This window comes from Callorhinus ursinus, unplaced genomic scaffold (assembly GCF_003265705.2).
Source record: "Callorhinus ursinus isolate GAN/ISIS: 27379988/994484 unplaced genomic scaffold, GSC_fseal_2.0 scaffold9, whole genome shotgun sequence".
In the NCBI taxonomy this organism is placed as follows: domain Eukaryota; kingdom Metazoa; phylum Chordata; class Mammalia; order Carnivora; family Otariidae; genus Callorhinus; species Callorhinus ursinus.
In genome coordinates this window covers 26368419-26387854 of record NW_027397071.1, presented here as the reverse complement: position 1 = coordinate 26387854, position 19436 = coordinate 26368419, and the positions used below count along the sequence as shown (strand labels likewise).

Here is a 19436-nt window from a genome sequence, read left to right as displayed (position 1 = left end):
TGAAGATACGTAAAATTGTGAGACCATCACGCATGTCGGAGCCTGTTCTAGTAAGTAGGAGTATGCCGCTTGAGGCTTCCAGAGCTCTCCACTTAAAATTTCACCTGGCCACTGCCTTATTGCAACAGTTTCTTGGCTAAAAAAATGAGGCTGACACTATTTCATTGTCTTGTAGCAGTTTGTAAGGATCAGATTAGTCGGAATCCGTGCAAGTGGTTTTAAAAGCTGAGATGATGATAAAGACGTGAGGTAATCCTGTTATTAAATGGCAGTCGGGTTGTAAATTGTCATTTCACTTTTCAGACTTTGCTCCTTGTGTCCTGAGGCAGCCTTTGAACACCAGGGTTGTGTCTCCTTTACTTAAACATTCCTTCTAATAATTCATAAATTTGGGGGGAAATTTTTTTTAAAGATTTTATTTATTTATTTGGCAGAGAGAGAGCGTGATCAGGAGCACAAGCAGGGGGAGTGGGAGAGGGAGAAGCAGACTTCCCACGGAGCGGGGAGCCCGATGCGGGGCTCGATCCCAGGACCCTGAGATCATGACCTGAGCCGAAGGTGGACGCATAACCGATTGAGCCACCCAGGCACCCCTGGGGGGAAATTTTTAATTGATTTAGAGCTAATCTCTAATTTAAAACAAGCTGGGGGTGGGGGCAGGTATGGGCTTGGTAGGGGTCAGTCAGATCTGGGTTTGAATCCAGGTCTACTGGATTTTAGCTGAGTGACCTTGGTCATTGCAAACTTTCTAAACCTCAGGTTTTTTTCTCCATAAAATTAGAACAGGAATGCCACTGCTTGGCATGGGGGGAGGGGTGTGTGTGTGACAATTTCATGAACTCGAGTGTGTGTTGATTCCTTATCAGGGGCAGTTTTCTTCTGTCTCCCGTGTGTGCGCAGCGGTCTCCGTGTTCTGTGATGGTGTCTCCCAGCCAAGCTTGTCATTCACAGATGCCGGCAGCACACACCACCGCCTTCACACCCCATCTTCCCCTCCATACTGCGGCCAAGGAAATGAGAAGTAAATCGAGCTGATTTAGGTCACTAACACTCTCCTTAGGAATAATAAATATTTCTTTAACCACCTTCTTGCTTTCAGTGTAATCTCACTTGAGTCCTTTTAATCGCTTGACCTGAGCGGGGAGTTTCAGTGGGTGAGAGTGCCTGATACTGTTTAGACAACTTGAACATACACAGAGCTACTCACTCATATGTCTGTATGCTGTGTTTTCTTTCCAAAGTTATAGGAGTCGTGGAATTCTTTTATTTATTTTTAAATTTTTTTTATTTTTTGCAAGTCACCTTTTTTTTTCTCTCTCTCTCTCTCTCTTTCAACTTTCCCCAGAAAGGAATCTTTAAAGTTTTACAACTGGGTAAGTAATGTGGTGGATAGCAAGGTTAATGTTTCTCGACTTAACTGGAGAGAAAAAGCAAACAATATATGCCCAAATTCTGTTTAAGAATTTCTGTGGAATTATGAATTCCTTAATCTTGATACCTTTATTTGGTCCTAACAGCATGCTACATACTTGAGCTAGAGCTCCTTGTAGAAATGTGTTTAATGCATCTGTTTTAACTTGATGTTCCAAATAACAGCCATATAAAGAACATCTCTGTACCTTCTCACCCTGTTCTTTTTAACTTCTAACTCCCTGGTCCTTTCCCATCCTAAAAAGTAAACCCTTCCATCTAACCCGCTTCCCCTTCTTGCCATTGTCCCAGCCTTTTGTATTTCTCCCCAGCCGACGTTCGAGAAGCAGACGTTCCCTTTCCCACTTACTCCTCACCCTCAGTAAGCCAGACTTCTTCACGGACAGTGCTTAGGCTGGGGTCTTGAGTGACCCTCACGTGGCAGACCCAGCAGTCGCTCTTTACTCCTTGACCTCCTTGGCTTGTCACCTTCGGTTTCTTTCTCTTAACCACCACCCACACTCCTTCACTGAATCCTGTTCTCCCCAACAGGATTCCTTGACCTTTTTCTCCGTATGTACTCCCCTTGGGTACTCTCATCTTCCATATACTGATTAGCCACAGGTGAATAATTCCATCTTGGATCCTTCCCCTGAGATGTAGGTCACGTGACTCCGAGTAATCTCTACTTAAACGTATTACACACAGGTCCTGGCTATTCACGCTGAAAAACTGAATTTACCTGGAAGGCACCTTGACTAGTATAACTTTCACACTCCCTTCCCCTCCTCCAGCCTTTCCTACTTCCAGTCCCACTTCCATACTCTGGATAAGATTTCTTTCTAAATCGGAGCGCTGATCTCATTGCCCGCCTCCCCATTCAAACCCTTCAGAGATTCCTTATTGCCCTTTTTCCTAACTTGGATCTGATGATGTCGTGCTCTCCCTGAGCCCTCTTCTTGGAAAAGCCTCCACTCTTTTGTGTTCCGGAAAACCACAAAGAAGTACTCACAAATGAGTCTATCCAAATCTTTCTATTTCTGGATCCTTGTATTTAAGAGGCATTCTTGAGTAGTTCAGAATTTTCTTAATTTTGGTACCAGCTAAACTGCTGTAGCAGACTCCCAAATAGAATGGCTTACAAGGCGTTTCCTTCTTATACAGCAGTCCAGATGCGAGCAGCCTGCGGCTGGCCGGACGGCTCTGCTGTGCCTTGCACGTGGCTTCTGAGCTTTTGCCTGCTTCCCCATTTTCTAGCCCACAGGAGAAAGGAAAAAGGAAGGCCAAAGCAGGCAGGCTTATCTTTACAGGGCTTACCAGGAAGTGAGCAATCACTTCTCACATACTCTTTGCCCAGCTCAGTTACAGGGCCATACCTGGTTGCAAATAAGGCTAGGAAATATTGCCTCTCGCTGGGCAACAGTCTCCACCCAGCTCAACTAAGCAGTGGTGGCAGCAGATGTCTGTAACCAAAAAGGAGAAAGGGAGAATGGTTTCTGGAGGATACTTAACTTGCCTTTATCATAGGAACAAAATACTACGTTGATTAAAAGTGAAACCGGGGAGGGGCGCCTGGGTGGCTCAGTGGGTTAAGCGTCTTGCCTTCTGTTCAGGTCATGGTCCCAGGGTCCTGGGATCGAGCCCCACATCAGGCTCCTTGCTCAGTGGGGAGCCTGCTTCTCCCTCTGCCTGCTGTTCCCCCTGGTTGTGCTCTCTCATTCTCTCTCTCTCAAATAAATAAATAAAATCTTAAAAAAAAAAAAATTCAAACTGGGAGAAAATTAGTGATTTTTTTTTTTTTTTAACCCATCTGGACCTACCCTGGAAGATGTAGCAGTTACCATATGTTGGTAATAGGATTCAACACCTCTTATTTATTCCCTTCCCCTTTCAAAAAAGTGTGTCATCCAGGGTTAAGGGTATATACATGGAAAGGGCAGTTTGTAGCTCTCACTCTCAACTAATGCTTTGTGGTAAAAGTTGATGACACCAGACACATGAGCATGTATAGCATGGAATTTCCCTCCAGACTTTTGTGTCAGTACTTAACGTTTGTTACATTTAGTACAACTCTTGGTAGCATTTCATCTCCATCTTCAGAGTATTTTCTGAAAGGTAATGTTGACATATTCTCTTTCTAAGGGAAATTATCATTCATCCTGCCCTCTTGTATTCTTCGCTCTCAGACATGTAAACAGACAACATCCGTCAGTGTGTTACATCATTTGGGTCAGTTTCTCAGGAGGTGTGGTATGGCACACTAATAACAGAATTACATACATGTTTGCCAAAATACAGATGCTCTCAGCCCACGTTGCAGGGCACTCCAGTTATGAGCAGCTTCAGTGGTCTTCTACTTTGTATAGTACAAATATTTTCTGCACATATCTTGGTGGGTAGGAAGTGCTGGTTAGATGGTTTATGTCTATTTCATCTTTTTAAAAATTTTAGATTTCTTACTAGAAAATAATTGTAATATGTATCATGCTACCATGATAAAAGGTCAGTCCCCATTCATAAAGTAGTAAAGACTATCTTGAGACATCTACTGCTTTGAACCAACGGCTCTAGAGTGAAATATTTGGATAAGATGTGTCTAGGGACGCCAGGGTGGCTCAGTCAGTTAAGCGTCTGCCTTCGGCTCAGGTCATGGTCCCAGAGTCCTGGGATCAAGTCCCACATCGGGCTCCCTGCTCCGCGGGAAGCCTGTTTCTCCCTCTCCCACTCCCCCTGCTTGTGTTCCCTCTCTCTCTGGCAAATAAATAAAATCTTTAAAAAAAAAAAAAAGATAGACTGTGTTTACAGATTATTTGCCTTAAAAAAATCTAGACTTGTGTTTACACATCAGCCTTACATAATGGCCCCAAATATTTCTAGCTCATGTGGCCCTATAAAGGTGACAACAACTCCTGGTTTTCATGGGAGAGTCCCAGTTATACCTTATCCCGGCTTCCCCTTTTGTTTTGCATTTGTCACTCTCAAAAGTTTTCCAGTTCAGAAGGTGAACTATATTTTCACTTTTATTGCTTATCACTGGTCTCAGCTCTCACAGATTTTCTAACAGTCATATACTTACTTTGTTGTCATTTTAGATTGGGTTGTGTTAGGACTGTTTACTCTTAAGTAATTCTGGGCAGAATGGTGGTAATGGTTCGTACTTCATCTTTTCCAGAGTACGTAAGGTAAGCATGGGCAGATCTTTAAGCTGTGGGAGGGTAAGGACTATATATCTATCTTGCTTTATTATGTACATATTCTCAGCACCTATTGCTACCTAAGCCAAATATATGTTGATAATGTGTAATGATATGAGCCTGATGGCTTCATGACAGTAAAGGTTTCCTGAAGTCTATGATGGGCCAGATAAGTTATCTTCAACTATAGATCCTTAATACCTTAACACATAATGCAGTGCTTGACAGTGAATCAATGGGTGATTGAACAGCCACCCTCCATTTTAGCCTTAGCAGCATCTACCTAATGATATCAGTCCATCAAAACAGTACATATCATTATTATTATAGTTCTAATGTGTTGCATGTAAAATGACATAAATGAGCAAACTGTTTCTTGGTTATAAGGGTCTGTTTTTACTGGGGTTTTGGCTCATGAGGAAGAAAGGAAAATAACATCACTCCAAAAATTACCACATCTCAGATGGATAAATTCTATCACTTAGAAGATTTTAGATCTTTATTTACATCCAGTATCTTATACTTTAGTCTGGAATTCCCAGTCTGTGCCAGGAATGGGTACCAGATGGCTGAAATATCAGTTCATTTGGGTGGAGCCTAAAGCCCAGGGCCTGATAGTGTTCACCCTCTTCAGTTTACACAAGGGCTTATAAAAATGCCCTTTTTTCTGTGGACCGTGACATGAAATGGGCTGAGGAACACTGTTAATGATCTCTACAGTTAAAATAGCAGATGCTTAAATAAATACGTTGGCACTTGCGTATGTAGCACCTTTTTTTTTTTTCAAAAATGTTATCTTGAGTCATTTTTTCAGAGTTGAATGGATGTCATGCTTTGTCAGAAAGCGAATACCCCCAATTTTTTAAAGTCAAGGATCTTCATGTAATCTTCAAAGAAGCAACTCCTCTAAAATCAGTAGCAGCGGGCGCCTGGGTGGCTCAGTTGGTTAAGCGACTGCCTTCGGCTCAGGTCATGATCCTGGAGTCCCGGGATCGAGTCCCACATCGGGCTCCCTGCTCAGCGGGGAGTCTGCTTCTCCCTCTGACCCTCTTCTCTCTATCTCTCATTCTCTCTCTCTCTCAAATAAATAAATAAAATCTTTAAAAAAAATAAATAAATAAAATAAAATAAAATCAGTAGCAGCATGCTGAATTAGCAGTTATGCTGATTTATGTGTAAGGTAACCATGTGCATATAGGTAAGGTCATTGTACCTTCCCAATACAAAAAGGCTCGGGAGTTTTTACAAACCGTGGGCTATTCAGTTGTGCCTTAGTTTTACATCTCCACTATTACTTTATAACTAAAGGGACATGTTATAAATGATCTCAGGATGATTGTGGCTCTCTCTTAAAACTCTGCTAATTCATCCTAATTTGGGAAGAGGGAAAATACCATTAACTCCACGCACACGTTAGCTAGTGAAGGGCTTCCAGTTCAATATCCTATCGGACCTGCTTTTCTAGAGATGCTACGGAGTCTTCACAAGGTCTACACAAATAGATCTTAAGAACTGAGAAACAAGATAAAATGAATTGTGAATAAAACATTCCTTTCTTTTATCAAATCCTTTAAAATAGGACAAAAGTGATATTCAGCCAAGTTTACCATTTTAACACTAATTCTAAAATGAGGCTTTGTATTACTTTAGAAGGCTGACCCTTCAGGAGAATTTTTTGTTAAACCTCAGATGGTTTCTAATGTCAATAATGAATTCCACTCTAACAGAAATTATTTTGTCAAATGTCATTAATGATTTTTAAGAGTTTTGATTGTTTTTCATCTTCGCGGTGTTTGATTTATACCTTTATTATCTTGAAGTCCCCTCCTTCTTATCTTGTTGTTTTGGGTCTTTTTCCTGTTCTCTTTCTTCTTCATTGTTTCCCCCCCCCCAAATCCTTGATGGTCGTTTTTTCTCTCTGTTGCCACCACATTCTTCAGGGTTTCCTTTAGGGGCTCCCACCTTCCTTAATTTTTTCTGGACATCTAGGGCCAGTTTTGGAGCGTGGTTGGTGTGGGAACATTCAGTGAGCACGCCTGCTGTGTGTTCAGCGCTATACTGGTATCTTGTGTTCACAGTGATATTTGATCCCCGCTTCACGGACGAGGAAAATGAAGGCCTGAGTTTACACAGCTGGTGAGGGGAGACATTAATTGTGTGTCCATTTTACAGATGAAGTGGTCAGTCAGAGGTGGAGATGGGGTGAAAACTCAGGCAGGCTAACTCCTTAAGCCACATTCTTATCCATTATGCTACCAACGTGTAAGAATTGAAATTCTGTTTTAAATTATCAGTTCAGTGAAAGGAGACTCCCAATTATTTGTGCATAGATTATGCCATTTTTAAATTATTTTTGTATAAGTTTAAAGTATTTCATTGCATTCTCATACTGTTGCCCCTTATGTCTTTGCCCCATCTTCACTGCCACACCACTGCTTGCGCCTGTATACTCACAAAATATGGACTCATTTTAATATTGACCTAAAGAAAACATGGGAAAGAACAAAACTAGGCTGCCTTTCCCTGTCTCCCCTGAAAGACCTAAAGAAGGTGTGTGTTTGGTTTTTTACTAGTTTCCATTTTAGTTTATTCCAGAAACCAGGTTTTATTAGCACAAAAAATTACAAGCTTTGACTATATGTGGGATTCTTACAATGTTAAATGCTGACTTTCTTTTGATTATATTGCATATAATGTACAGTACAATGCATTATATGTACGTGTTCTCTAAATATAGATGAAAGCAGAACTGTTTTTCATTTTAAAATTGTGTTTCACCCCAGAAGTACTGTAAAAAGATAGTTATCCATCATCTATATGTTGATAACACTAAAGTAATGTTTTTCAAACTATCTTAAGCTTACAGATTTCATGCCCTAACACGTGAGGACTTATATTTCTTTTCACTTATTATATATAATCTGCTTACTTTTTTAAAGTATCTGGAAAAATAAATAAAGAAGAAAGGATTCTGGAAGATGTGTGTGGGGGAAGGAAAGGATTTGAAGGGCTTGGGAAAAAATTCAGTTACAGTGAAATCCTGTAAATGAACGTAAAAGAACAAGGGTACGGAACAATGACGGAGAAAATTAAAGGAAATCTGGGGATCATACCTTCTCCCCTTCGCCTTCCTCATCAGTCCATTAAGTCTGGTTGTTAGTTCTTGGGCCTGTTAGCTCCTAAATCCTCCGTGTTACCCGCTCCCTCCCTTCTCCACTCAGAACCCAGTCTTCACCTTCATCCCTTGCCCAGAGTAACCAGTAGCTCTTTCTCCTAATCGCCCATCTTCCTTCACTAGCCTGTCCACCCAGCCAGAAGAGACACCACCCCGATTGTCATCTGCCTCCTATCTCAATCTCCAAACACATCGGTGGCTCCCTGTTGCCCTTAGTTCGATGACATCAGAAACTTCCACATGGCTCACGGGACTATATCCCTCACACCGCACACTCTCCCTCCCTGAGCTCCAGGCTGCAGACCCTTCCCTCCCTTGGATGCTTTTTCCTCGTTGTCTCTCTACAGTGTGGGGCCTTTGGACCTTCTGGCCCAGCCCCTCTGCACTGTTTCTCCACACCCTGCTCCAGTCGTTACTTCTTCCCTGATCTTGCCACCTGGAGGAAAAGCCCCTGTTACCTGCCTTCATGATGCATGCAAGTAGGGGAAGGTCAAGGAATCCTGACACAGGGGAGCTCTCTTTTAGAAAAAGAACAGAAATTTAGACATACAAAAAGTAGGTGCAGGGCCTTGAAAGGGGCGGGTGACAGCGAGGGGTCCTGAAGCTTACATTTCTCTCCCTGCAAAGTAAATCTGCCTCTGGGGCGCCTGGGTGACCCAGTTGGTTAAACGACTGCCTTCGGCTCAGGTCATGATCCCGGAGTCCCGGGATCGAGTCCCACATCGGGCTCCCTGCTCAGCAGGGAGTCTGCTTCTCCCTTGGACCCTCTTCCCTCTTGTGCTCTGTATCTCTCATTCTCTCTCTCTCAAATAAATAAAATCTTAAAAAAAAATTAAATCTGCCTCTGAGTGGCCCCCTTCTTGGTAGCTCTTCTCAGTTGACCATTTTTATATCTTCAGTCATGAAAGTTCTCTCTCCTAGACTGTGCATGCACTCTGTGAGAAAGGAGATTATGTCTGAATTTGCTCACCAGAGTTTCTCCAGGAATTTGCATCGTGTTAACACTTGAGTACATAGGTATATTTCATGGATGGAGGGATGAGGGAGTGAATAAGTAAATGATTCAGGCTAAGGGTTAATGCTTATAATGCCATTATAAAATTCAGCTGACTTTCTTGGAAGCTACAGCTAAGTGGTGAACACCCAGATTCCATTGCTCTTATATCAGCACATCATGAAAGGCAAACTCTTCTCTTCGTCCGTAGTAGCAAAGAATTTTTGTAGAGTTCTTTATATAAAATGCCTTGTACAACACAGGGAATAATGACAGCAGCTTTCACCGAGCACTTATACCATGTGCTTTGGGTACTTACTTGACACTTCGATACGGTATTCTGATTTAAGTGTTTATTGACTCCAGCAAACCGTGCACACACCTTTAGATGCGGTCAGAACATCTGCAGCCAGTACGTGTGCGCAAGGGCAGAAAACGCCATGAGGACAAGGAGAAGGAAAGTCTGAGGTTCTGGCAGCTTCCTGGTCTCCGGGAGTCTGCCTCTCTGGAGTGCCTTCCTGCTTGGTCTTTTTATATCAACCGGCTGTGTGCTAAAGTGGTGCTCTTTTGCCTCTGTCCCAGAGTTCACACTGGCTTATCACCTGCCCGCCATCAAGGATCAGACCTCGGTCTTATCTCCTGGTGAGGGTGTGCCCAAGCTTACCTTTGTCTTTTTGTTTTCCTGTGGAATGTTTACTTACAAGCCAAACTGCATGCAGATGGTCTATCAATATGAGTCACCTTCAGAATAAACTGTTAAAAAGAGCTGTATGGTACTGTCCATCTGGACAGTGAAGAATTCCTGTCAAAGGCGATCATTTTAACTTTGGCACAATTAATAGTGACCTCATATGTCCCTGTAATGAACAGCAACAGAATTTGGCTCACGGGTTCAGTGCCTTCTACGCCTGCTCCTAGAATGATGTTATAGGTCACCAGGATTTGTTCTGGTCTGGTTCAGACCTTTATTGAGTTTTTTCTTTTTTTCCTGTGTCCCGCTCTGGGTACAGGCCGATAAAAGAAACTCCTCCTTTGGGTTAGGAATCCAAACCCAGGTGGAGGGAGAGGAGACAGACAGATGTAACTCCCAGTTCAGCAAGGGTCATGAGCAACTGTTGTCTAACTCTGCGTTCATTTCTAGTCCTGATGGCTGGGCTGTCCTAATGAACCACCAGGTAGCCTTTTTAACATGAACTACATGTCCAAGGTGTGGTATATCCCTGAGTATCTTTACTAACTTTGAGTTTTCTTGGGTTAGTAAGATGAGCACCAGGCAAGGTACTCAGCTGCTTTCTAGCAGTCTAGACTGTATCAGGAACAAGGACTGGTAGCCTCCCAGCTGTCTATATCCAGAGCATATACCCATGGGTTTGTGATGAGAAGGACTATCTGTCCCAAAGACAACTGGAACAGAATGTGGCAAGACTTCCCGGGACCATGGAAAGGTCCTAAGGGGGTCGGGGAGCTTCATTCTGGTTCACTTTCCTTAGTCCAGTCTCAGGCATGTCCAGTCTCAGGCATGTCCAGTCATACTCTGGAGAAGCAATATTAAAGGTGAGTAAACTTAAAAAGAAAGTGGTCAGTTTTGGTCTAAGATGTCTATCTTCCAGGCAGGAAGAATTTAGAAATGCAAACAGAACTCGCCTTAGCAATCCCACTGGCTTCCTGGAGAGCTGGATGAAGTTAGAATTGGAAGGGTTTGACCAAACACCTCTCTGAGCGTGGGATGGCTTTCTCTGGAGCCTTTATTAAGGCCCATTAGCTGTCAGCTCTCTTGTTCATGGCTGATCAGGCTGTCGCCATACCTCTTTCTCTATGTTTCCTCTAGGCTGCTTTTTCAGTAAGGACAGCTACTAATTTTTCTTATTATTATTTCCCTTTTTATCCCCAGCACCTGTATCTAGTACATAGATACTCTGTAAATATTTGTTGCATGAAATGTAGTTTCTGGTGGAAGGTGCACTAAGCAATAGTAGGTCCTGAAGGATTTGTGAGATTCTGTTGGCCTGAGTTCCTGGTCAAGGCAATGCTGGTGATCATTTGTAAAAGAAACTCTGATGGTTGCATGAAATGAAATGTGGAAGCCATTGATTTAGAGGCTCTTTTGTTCCATGAATAAGATCTCAATTTTCTAGCTTTCAAACATGGGGCTTGACTTTTAGAATTAAGAGCTAGAAGAAAAGGCAAGAAAATACACAATGGTGTATTAAAACATTTTTTGTTAATTCCTGAGATATTTTGCCTTAGGTCTTCTAAAATGTATTGAGAGTTCTATTCCTTAGCTTTGAAGTGGATTTTCTCTGTGAATAGCAGTAATCTAGAGAGAAACGCCAAATAGGCACTAAAATATACTTTGTGTAAAGTTGTTTTTGTAGCTCACAAGTTCTGAGTTTTCTCAAGTCCTCTTCTTTCAGGTGTTAAATGGATTTATAAAAAGCTTTTGGAGGGGTACCTGGATGGCTCAGTCAGTTAAAAGTCTGACTCTTGATTTTGGCAGGGTCATGAAATCAAGCCCTGTGTTGGGCATGGAGCCTGCTTAAGATTCTCTCTGCCCATTCTCCTCTAAAAAAAAGAAAAGCTTTTGGAGTTAGAAAAATGGGTGGATTTTGCCCGATGTGAAATCTGGTTTTAGTAGGTTTTAGATAGCCAAGTGGTTTGTAAAATCAAGGGACGAGTCCCTAAACATTTTTTTCAGTTATTTTTGAGGTATCTAGGCCAAAGTAGTGTTAGAAGAAAATTATTTTTTATTTTTATTTTTTTTAAGATTTTCTTTTTAATATTTACACTCAACATGGGGCTCGAACTTAGAACCCCAAGATCGAGAGTCCCACACTCTACCGACTAAGAAAATAGAAATAAAATTCTATTTACTAAAAATGGAAAAACGAGTTTAAAAAAAGAAAATTTCAGGGCACCTGGGTGGCTCCGTTGGTTGAGTATCCCAAGTCCTGATTTCGGCTCAGGTCATGATCTCAGGGTTGTGAGTTAGAGCCCCACTTTGGGTTCTGCACTGGACATGGAGCCTGCTTAAGATTCTCTCTCTCCCTCTGCCCCTCCCCTCTTCTTAAAAAAATAAAAGAAAATTTATTATAATCTTTTAAGGAGTAACACTAAGTGAGTTGTTGTATTTATATAGAGAATCATATCAGCTAGAGTATCTTGCATAATTATAATATCCATAATACTTATTAATAATTATTTTTTTAAAAGATCGTATTTATTTATTTGTCAGAGAGAAAGAGCACAAGCAGGGAGAGCAGCAGAGGGAGAAGCAGGGTCCCCGCTGAGCAAGGAGCCCGATGCGGGGCTCGATCCCAGGGCCCTGGGATCATGACCTGAGCCGAAGGCAGACGCTTTACCGACTGAGCCACCCAGGCGTCCCAATTAATAATTATTGAGGAGACTCGGAACTTGTGAGCTACAAAAACAACTTTACACAAAATATATTTTAGTATTAATCCTATTAGGAGTTTTTCATGTCTGAATTGGGTTTGGGATGCATGTGTGTTCCTGCACATGTGTGTACATATGTTTACATGTACATTGAATGCTGAGGAAGGGTTACTGGTAGTGATATAGCTTATTACCTCTTCATAAACTTTAACTTGTTCTGCTTTGATTTATTTCACTGAAGGATTTGAGAATTTGATCCTCACCAGTCTCGGGTGTTCTCCCATTTGCCCAGTTTGGCCAAGAAAACTGACTGGTTTTTCACAGAACACAGTAGAAAGAAAGTGAGAATTGGTATTTGATTGGGTAGGGAACTCATACCTATGTGAAAAATATACGTATTAGAAGGATTAATCAAGCTCTTTGCTATTTCGTACTCTAAACTCTTTTCATTAAATAATACTTCGGAGCCATTTGTCTTCCTTTTAATAGGGGTATTGAAGTCCTCCTTGTGCAGATGGGATTAATTTTTAAAGTTTAAATGAGGTGGCCATATTTTTCTGTTTTGATGCTGGGATTTTGCTATATGCTAATAATAATCTCATTAATGTAAGTTTTCCAATGGACACTAAGTTCCCCATGTTTACACTGCTGAAGAACATGGGCAAAAAACAAGATTTGAAACCAGTCTCTTTGGCATCAAACTTTGCCACCTCCTCATACAAGTAATTTTCATTGTGGGGCACCTGGCTGGCTCTGTCGGCAGAGCGTGTGACTCTTAATCTCGGGGTTGTATGAATCTCGGGGTTGTATGTTTGAGCCCCATGTTGGGTGTAGAGATTACTTAAAAATAAAATCTTGAAAAAATTAGTAATTTTAATTGAAATGTTTTTGAAAGAAGTGAAATTGAAACCGAAGTTTTACTGTCATTTATTTCAGGATTACTTCTGTGTACATAATGCTACATGCTAATTCAAAATGCAAGAAATTGGCCTAACCCTCTTCAGTTGCTTGCTTTACTCCTCAGTGATTCTTTTTCTGCATTCAGATTCAGCAAACATCTTTGGGGCTTACTTGGTGTCAGACCCTAAACTGAATTGTTTCCAATACATGCCAATATTGTTACCAAGATTTAGTAGTTGAGGCATGGATGCTCAGAGAGGATAAGTGCTAAAGATTTTTTCTCCAGAACCAGTTCAATGTAATCATAATAACATAGCAATCATTTTAGAACATATTTGAACCTCAAATGCAGTGTAGCATGACTGTCTACAATTCGGCTACCTACTTTCACTATCCTGTTTCTGTTGAAAGACGGTTTAGGCAGTAAAATAAAGATTGAGGTCTGGCTTCTAAATTTTCATGACTTTATTGAGGTATAATTCATATACCATACAATTCACCCAGTTAAGTGTACTTTTCAGCATTTTTTAGTATATTCACAGGGTTGTCCAACCAACATAGCTTCTAATTTTTGAACCTGGCTATCGGTTATTGGTTTAGTCCATTATTACTGGTCGTACTTTCAGATAAGAAAATAGAATCATATATTGTAAAAGAATTTAGATTCTTTAGATTCAGTCTTTTCTGATCCATCATTGTTCAACCAAAGTCCATTAATTTCCCTCTTTCAGTTCTAGTACAGAAAACTTTCTCAATTTCCATGAGAAATGTGTGCTTACAGGAATGTTAAGCTGATTTTCATATGTACCATAAACAGAGAAGCCTTGGAATGTGAAATCATCATGCTTGTAATGTAATTCTTTAAGTCCTTTGCAACAGATATACTATAAAGGAGAACCCAAAGAATGTATGCAATTAGTACTGACTAAATGTGCCTTTCTTGGGTAAAAAAAAAAAAAAAATCCCACTGATAACCATGTATATCCATTCTGAGTCCCAATTCGCTAAAGAGATCAAACCTTAAGATATGGAAGTTAGGTACTGATCTCTCTCCTTGACTTGACTTTCACATTAGGAAGTCACTTGATCATCATGTACTTAACATACTATATTATATGAATATGTATTTAATATACTTGGCATGCACTTGCACGTATGAAAAGCAACTTTTGTTTTCAAAGTGCTACTGCATTTTCAGGCAGTTAATGGTTGAAACACTCCCTGGGAGGTAGGAAGTTTTTACTCAGTTTTTTGATGGGTAAAATAGGATAACAGGCACATTGACTGAAGTCCTGTGTTTGAGATAAGAGCTAGTCAGTGGCTGACATTGCTGGAAAGTACTGGTTTCCTGCCTTACGGCCCAGGGACTTCCTTAAGACTACATTTAAAGCATCCATGCTTCGGTTTGTTTCTACCTTGTGACTTACCTGTAAAGTGTGCTGTCTGTACAGGGGCATGCTAGACTATAAATGGGTTAACAATAGAATTATTTGTAGTTTCTGTAATACCTAATTTCTCCCATATCTCTGTGCCTTTGTGCTTGCTGCTTCTTTCAAAATCGTATTTCCTACCATCCCAGGCACCCCATGACTGTCCCCCTCCTGATCTCAGCTTAGAAACCACCTCTCTGTGGAACTGCCCCCCCCCCCCCGTTATCAGATGCAGACATGGGTTTGTCCTATCCTGCACCTCCTGTATTTTGTATTAACCCGGTCAGGGCAGTTTTCTTACTGTGTTGTAATCGCACACTTCCTGCTAATGGGGATGCCCATTAGACTGGGAACTCCTGGAGGGCAAGGACTAAGTTACATCATTTCCACATTCCCCTCCATGGCGCCTGGCTCATGGTTTTCTTGAATTCTGAGCAGATGTCATGAAAGGTCACCTTAGGGAAGGGAGGTGGTGATTACATAATTTCATTCCTCTGTCTCCTCAAAGCCAAGGGCAATGGTCCGAAGTTCCCTCCTTCAGCAGCCAACCTTAGCCAACGGAACAGGCATTGGAAGACCGCGTGATAGAGAAGATAGCTGAAAGATTCTGTTAGCTGTGTCACTTCAGTAGCCCAGGGAAGTCATTTAAACTTTTTGTGCTTTGGGTTTCGGCATTCCTGGTGGGCAGTAGCAGTGCCTCATTCCCTGCGTTGCTGTGAAAACCAGCTATGAAAACTATGAAACTGCTTTCATAGAAAAGTAGTTTGCAAACTGCAAACATGAGAAGTAAAGAAGAGAGGCAGTGTAGCCCGCTGGAAGGAACATGTGGTTTGGCCTTAGCTGCGATTTTTCAATCCAGATCCCACCACTAATAATTTGACTTCCGCAACTTAACTCCTGCAAGCCTGTTTATCTGGCATGGGAAAGTGGCAGATGAGAGTAACGTGGTGAGGGTTAGATGGAATTCAGGCAGGGTCCAGTGGTGTTCCGCCTGTGCACATTCCCCCGGTCCCAGCCAGAGCTGAGAGATTCATACCTCTGCATCTGCTTCTCTGTGGCAGATTTGGTCCTTTGTACTCCAGGGAGAGTAGGTCCCTGGCCTCTGACCCCAGCCAGCCTGTGCAAGCCTTAGGATGGGGGAAGGCGAAGCCTTAGTCTGCTGCACTGCACATTCATAGGGCAGGTGTTTGCGCTTTTATCATTTCTTTTGAAACTTTTTATTGAAGGTAAAACATAATGAGTACCCAAAAAGGCACATAGCCTAAGCGTACAGACTGCATTTTATAAACTGAGCAGACCCGTATAACTAGGCCATTCATTCCCATGGATGCCGGATATTCCACTTTGTGAATATACCACATTTCATTTTTTCTTTCTTTCTTTTTTTTTTTTTAAGGATGTTGCAGTCTTTTTTTTTTTTTTTTAATGATTTTATTTATTTATTCATGAGCGACAGAGGTGGGGAGAGAGAGAGAGAGAAGCAGAGGGAGAAGCAGGCTCCCAGGGAGCAGGGAGCCTGATGCGGGACTCGATCCCAGGACCCTGGGATCACGACCTGAGCCGAAGGCAGACGCTTAACCATCTGAGCCACCCAGGCGCGCCCACATTTCATTTTTTCATTCTACTGGTGATGGACATTTAGCTAGCTGCCATTGTAGGGCGATTGCAAATAGTGCCGCTGTGAATGTCTTTGTATGTGGCTTTTGATAAGGATATGTATTTCTTGTGGGTATATTGCTGGGTCATGGAGTGGGCACATGTTCAGTTTTAGTAGATACTAACCCAAAAGTTTCCCGATACGGTTTTACCAATTTATTCCTACCAGCAATGTTTAAGGGTTCTCATCGCTCCACATCCTCACCAGCACTTGTTTTTATCTGTCTTTTTCATTTCATTTCATTTTTTTTTAAGATTTTTTATTTATTTATCTGATAGAGACAGCGAGAGAGGGAACACAAGCAGGGGGAGTGGGAGAGGGAGAAGCAGGCTTCCCGCCGAGCAGGGAGCCCGATGGCGGGGCTCGATCCCAGGACCCTGGGACCATGACCTGAGCCGAAGGCAGACGCTTAACGACTGAGCCACTCAGGCACCCCTGTCTTTTTTATTTTAGGAATTCTGGTGGCTTTTATGATACTGTGTAGCATTTTGGAAGTGGAACTGTTTCCTCAGCCCCCAAAACCTGAAACTCTAAACTTTTTACATTCATTTTCAGGAATGCATCCTGCACAAAAGCAGGATATTATACCAGATGTAAAGCTCCTGTTAAGTGCTTGGCATGTGGAAGGAAGGCGACACATGATAGCTGCCATCATCATCATCATCATCATCATCACCAAATGCCTTCTCTGTTCTTTAGAGGGGAGAGAGTAGGTCACAGTGGATCAAAGGTGAATAATAAGGCATAGTCTCTGCCCATAAGGAGCTCAAGATCTATATGAAGAGACAAATACTAGAAACAGATATTATTAGACCAGACAATAGGAGTTTGGAAAAAGAGGTAATACTTGAGCTGGTGCTTGACGAATAAGTAGGAGTTGAACAGAAAGGAAAAAGGGAAGTGGGCTGGAGGAAATGGCAGGGGCACAGAACCCTTGGTGGGCAGTGGCAGAGTAGACAGCATGGTGGAGGAGAAGAGCCCACCCTTGCATGCTGGTCCCTGTTGTTCAGATGTTGTCACCCTTGCTGGGATGTGGGGGCTGAGCTAGCGATCATTCAGGGTCATTGTGAAGTTACAGTACCCTAATGCTCTGTTCTCTGTCCCCCCTTTTAGCTCTTTCTCCCTCCTCTGGGAAAGTGATCAACCTCCTCTTCTCTCTCCTGGAATCAAAGCCTGTCCCGAGTCCAAGGTGCTTTAAAACCATAGATGAAGCTTTAACAGCTACGAAATACTGGTTACAAGGATCCCATAGTTTCTTTGCTCTGTGATCCTTTAGCTATTTATTTTTATGTGGAGGCCTGCCTTAGAGTTTTTATTCTCATAAGGGCCTAAGTTGCACTGTGGTGGCAATTAAGTTTAATAAAATGCTCTTCTGCCCAATGCCATATATAGTTGATAGTTATTCTTGAGGAATTTTGAGGAGGTGCAGCATGCTGAAGATGACGATCAAGAGCCATACAGTCTTTCTTGATTAAGCACCTGCTATGCATCGGGCAATTGGCTATATGGGAATGAGGAGGTTGGACATGGTCCCTGGCTCCTGGCCCCACTGAATTTAAAGTCAAGTATGGGATCCGACAAGTAATCAGTTGGTTCCACCACAGTGTGACAAGGGCTCTCATGGGTAGAGGTACAGAGTCCTGTGAGAGCGCTTTGGAGAAGAACCCCACCCAGACTAGGGGTCAGGGAGGGCTTCCTGGGAAAGACGACAAACCTGATAGCCTAATGAAGGTGATTGAGAAGGAAGTAGAGGAAACAATGCATAGGAGGACCAGAATACAGGGGGCAACGAATGGCTGGTTGGAGAAGCTAGAAGACATTATCAGCCTAGGGCAGAGAGAATCTTGGGAGAAGAGGAGTTTTAACCAGAGGACATGCAGCAGGTGGGAGATGGATTGAAGGAGGTCAAGAATGGAGGCAGACAGACAGCAAAAGACAAACATTGTATGATTTCATTTATATGGGGAAACCATAAAAGACGAAACGAACAAACAAAAACAGAAACTGACTCACAAATGCAGAGAACAAACCAATGGTTGCCAGAGGAAGGTGGCAGCTCAGGGATGAATGAAATAGGCGAGGGGATTGGGGAGTACAGACACCCAGTTATAAAATAAAGAAGGATGAAATGTACAACGTAGGAAACACAGTCAATAATATTGTAATCCCTTTGGTGATGGATGGTGACCACACTTACCACGGTGAGCATTTCGTAATGTACGTAATTGTTGAATTGCTGTCTTACACACCCAAAGCTAATAGAGCATTTCACGTCAGCTGTACTTTAATAACCATAATTAAATAAATAATAAGTATATAAATAAATAAAAAGACGAAGCAGAGAAACCAGTTCTAATAGGGCTTAACAGAGAAGTAACTAATATTCTCAGCAGGATGACTTTCAGAATTCCTTTCTCCTCTCAGTTCTCCAACCCAAACATCCTGACTTCTTGAGAGCCCAATGCAACTATTTGAAGAGTAAAGAAAAATCTTATTAGAAAGAGGTATTATGTGCAAAAGGGAAAAAAAAGAAAAAGAAAACCTGTTTTTTTCTCTATTATTTATACGGATGGCCCTTTAAAACCTTGGTCCCTGGGTGTGGCCGTATGAAGTTCATTGCCAGGAAGAAACCTGTGAGGTGTGTTCTGCAGTCTCTATACACTGAAGTAAAAGTCCCTCTGTAACCTATGGCTCGGGGCTGCAGTTTGTGCATTCTATATAGGGACCAAAGAGCTCACATGACATGTGGTTGAACTGTTTCTCATGTAGCTTGGCCCACTGCGCATTCCAGTAGCCTTGCTTCCTGCTTAAATTCCCAACCACTCACAAAACCAAACACACACACACACAAGATATAAGAGCTCAGAATAAAGGGATTCTGGTGGGGATATTGTTTCCCACTTCCTTGGTCAATTTTAAATACTGGGTGCCAGGCATTTCTTACTTCAGCCCTGAAGTCTAGAAATGTGATTTCTAGCCATTTTCACAAAGTATAAGGGACTAGTTTAGATGTATTTGGAGTTCTTGGGCTTACGTTTACCTAGTTACATAAAAGACATTTCAGTTAAAAAATAAAAACTACAGATATGAGAATTGCTATTACAATTGAATAGATATTCATTGTATTTTACTACAAATTATTATGTTCCTGCCTTGTACAGTACTAGGTGTATGTAGAGAGTTTCAGAAGAAATAAGACATGGTCCCGACCTTCAGAGACTTAACTCTAAAACAGAGCAAGCAGAGTCAAAGTACTGATACCACCTCTCTCTGTTTTGTCATC

General features: G+C 41.9%; 1 protein-coding gene across 8 annotated transcripts in view; it reads left to right on the top strand.

Moving 5' to 3' along the window:
- LRRC8D (leucine rich repeat containing 8 VRAC subunit D) overlaps window positions 1-19436 on the top strand; it is a 113335-nt gene that overhangs the window by 89291 nt on the left and 4608 nt on the right. The window contains exon 3 of one of the 8 annotated variants that reach the window (XM_073896353.1): window positions 16709-16883. The exons of 6 other annotated variants lie outside the window; for them this stretch is intronic. Coding sequence is in view for 1 of the 2 variants with exons in the window: in XM_073896349.1 (XP_073752450.1) it covers window positions 18282-18354 (73 nt within the window). In the remaining variant the exon portion in view is untranslated. Of the gene's footprint in view, window positions 1-16708; window positions 16884-17378; window positions 18355-19436 lie in introns of those variants that run through there. One more of the 8 variants, XM_073896349.1, reaches the window with a different exon arrangement.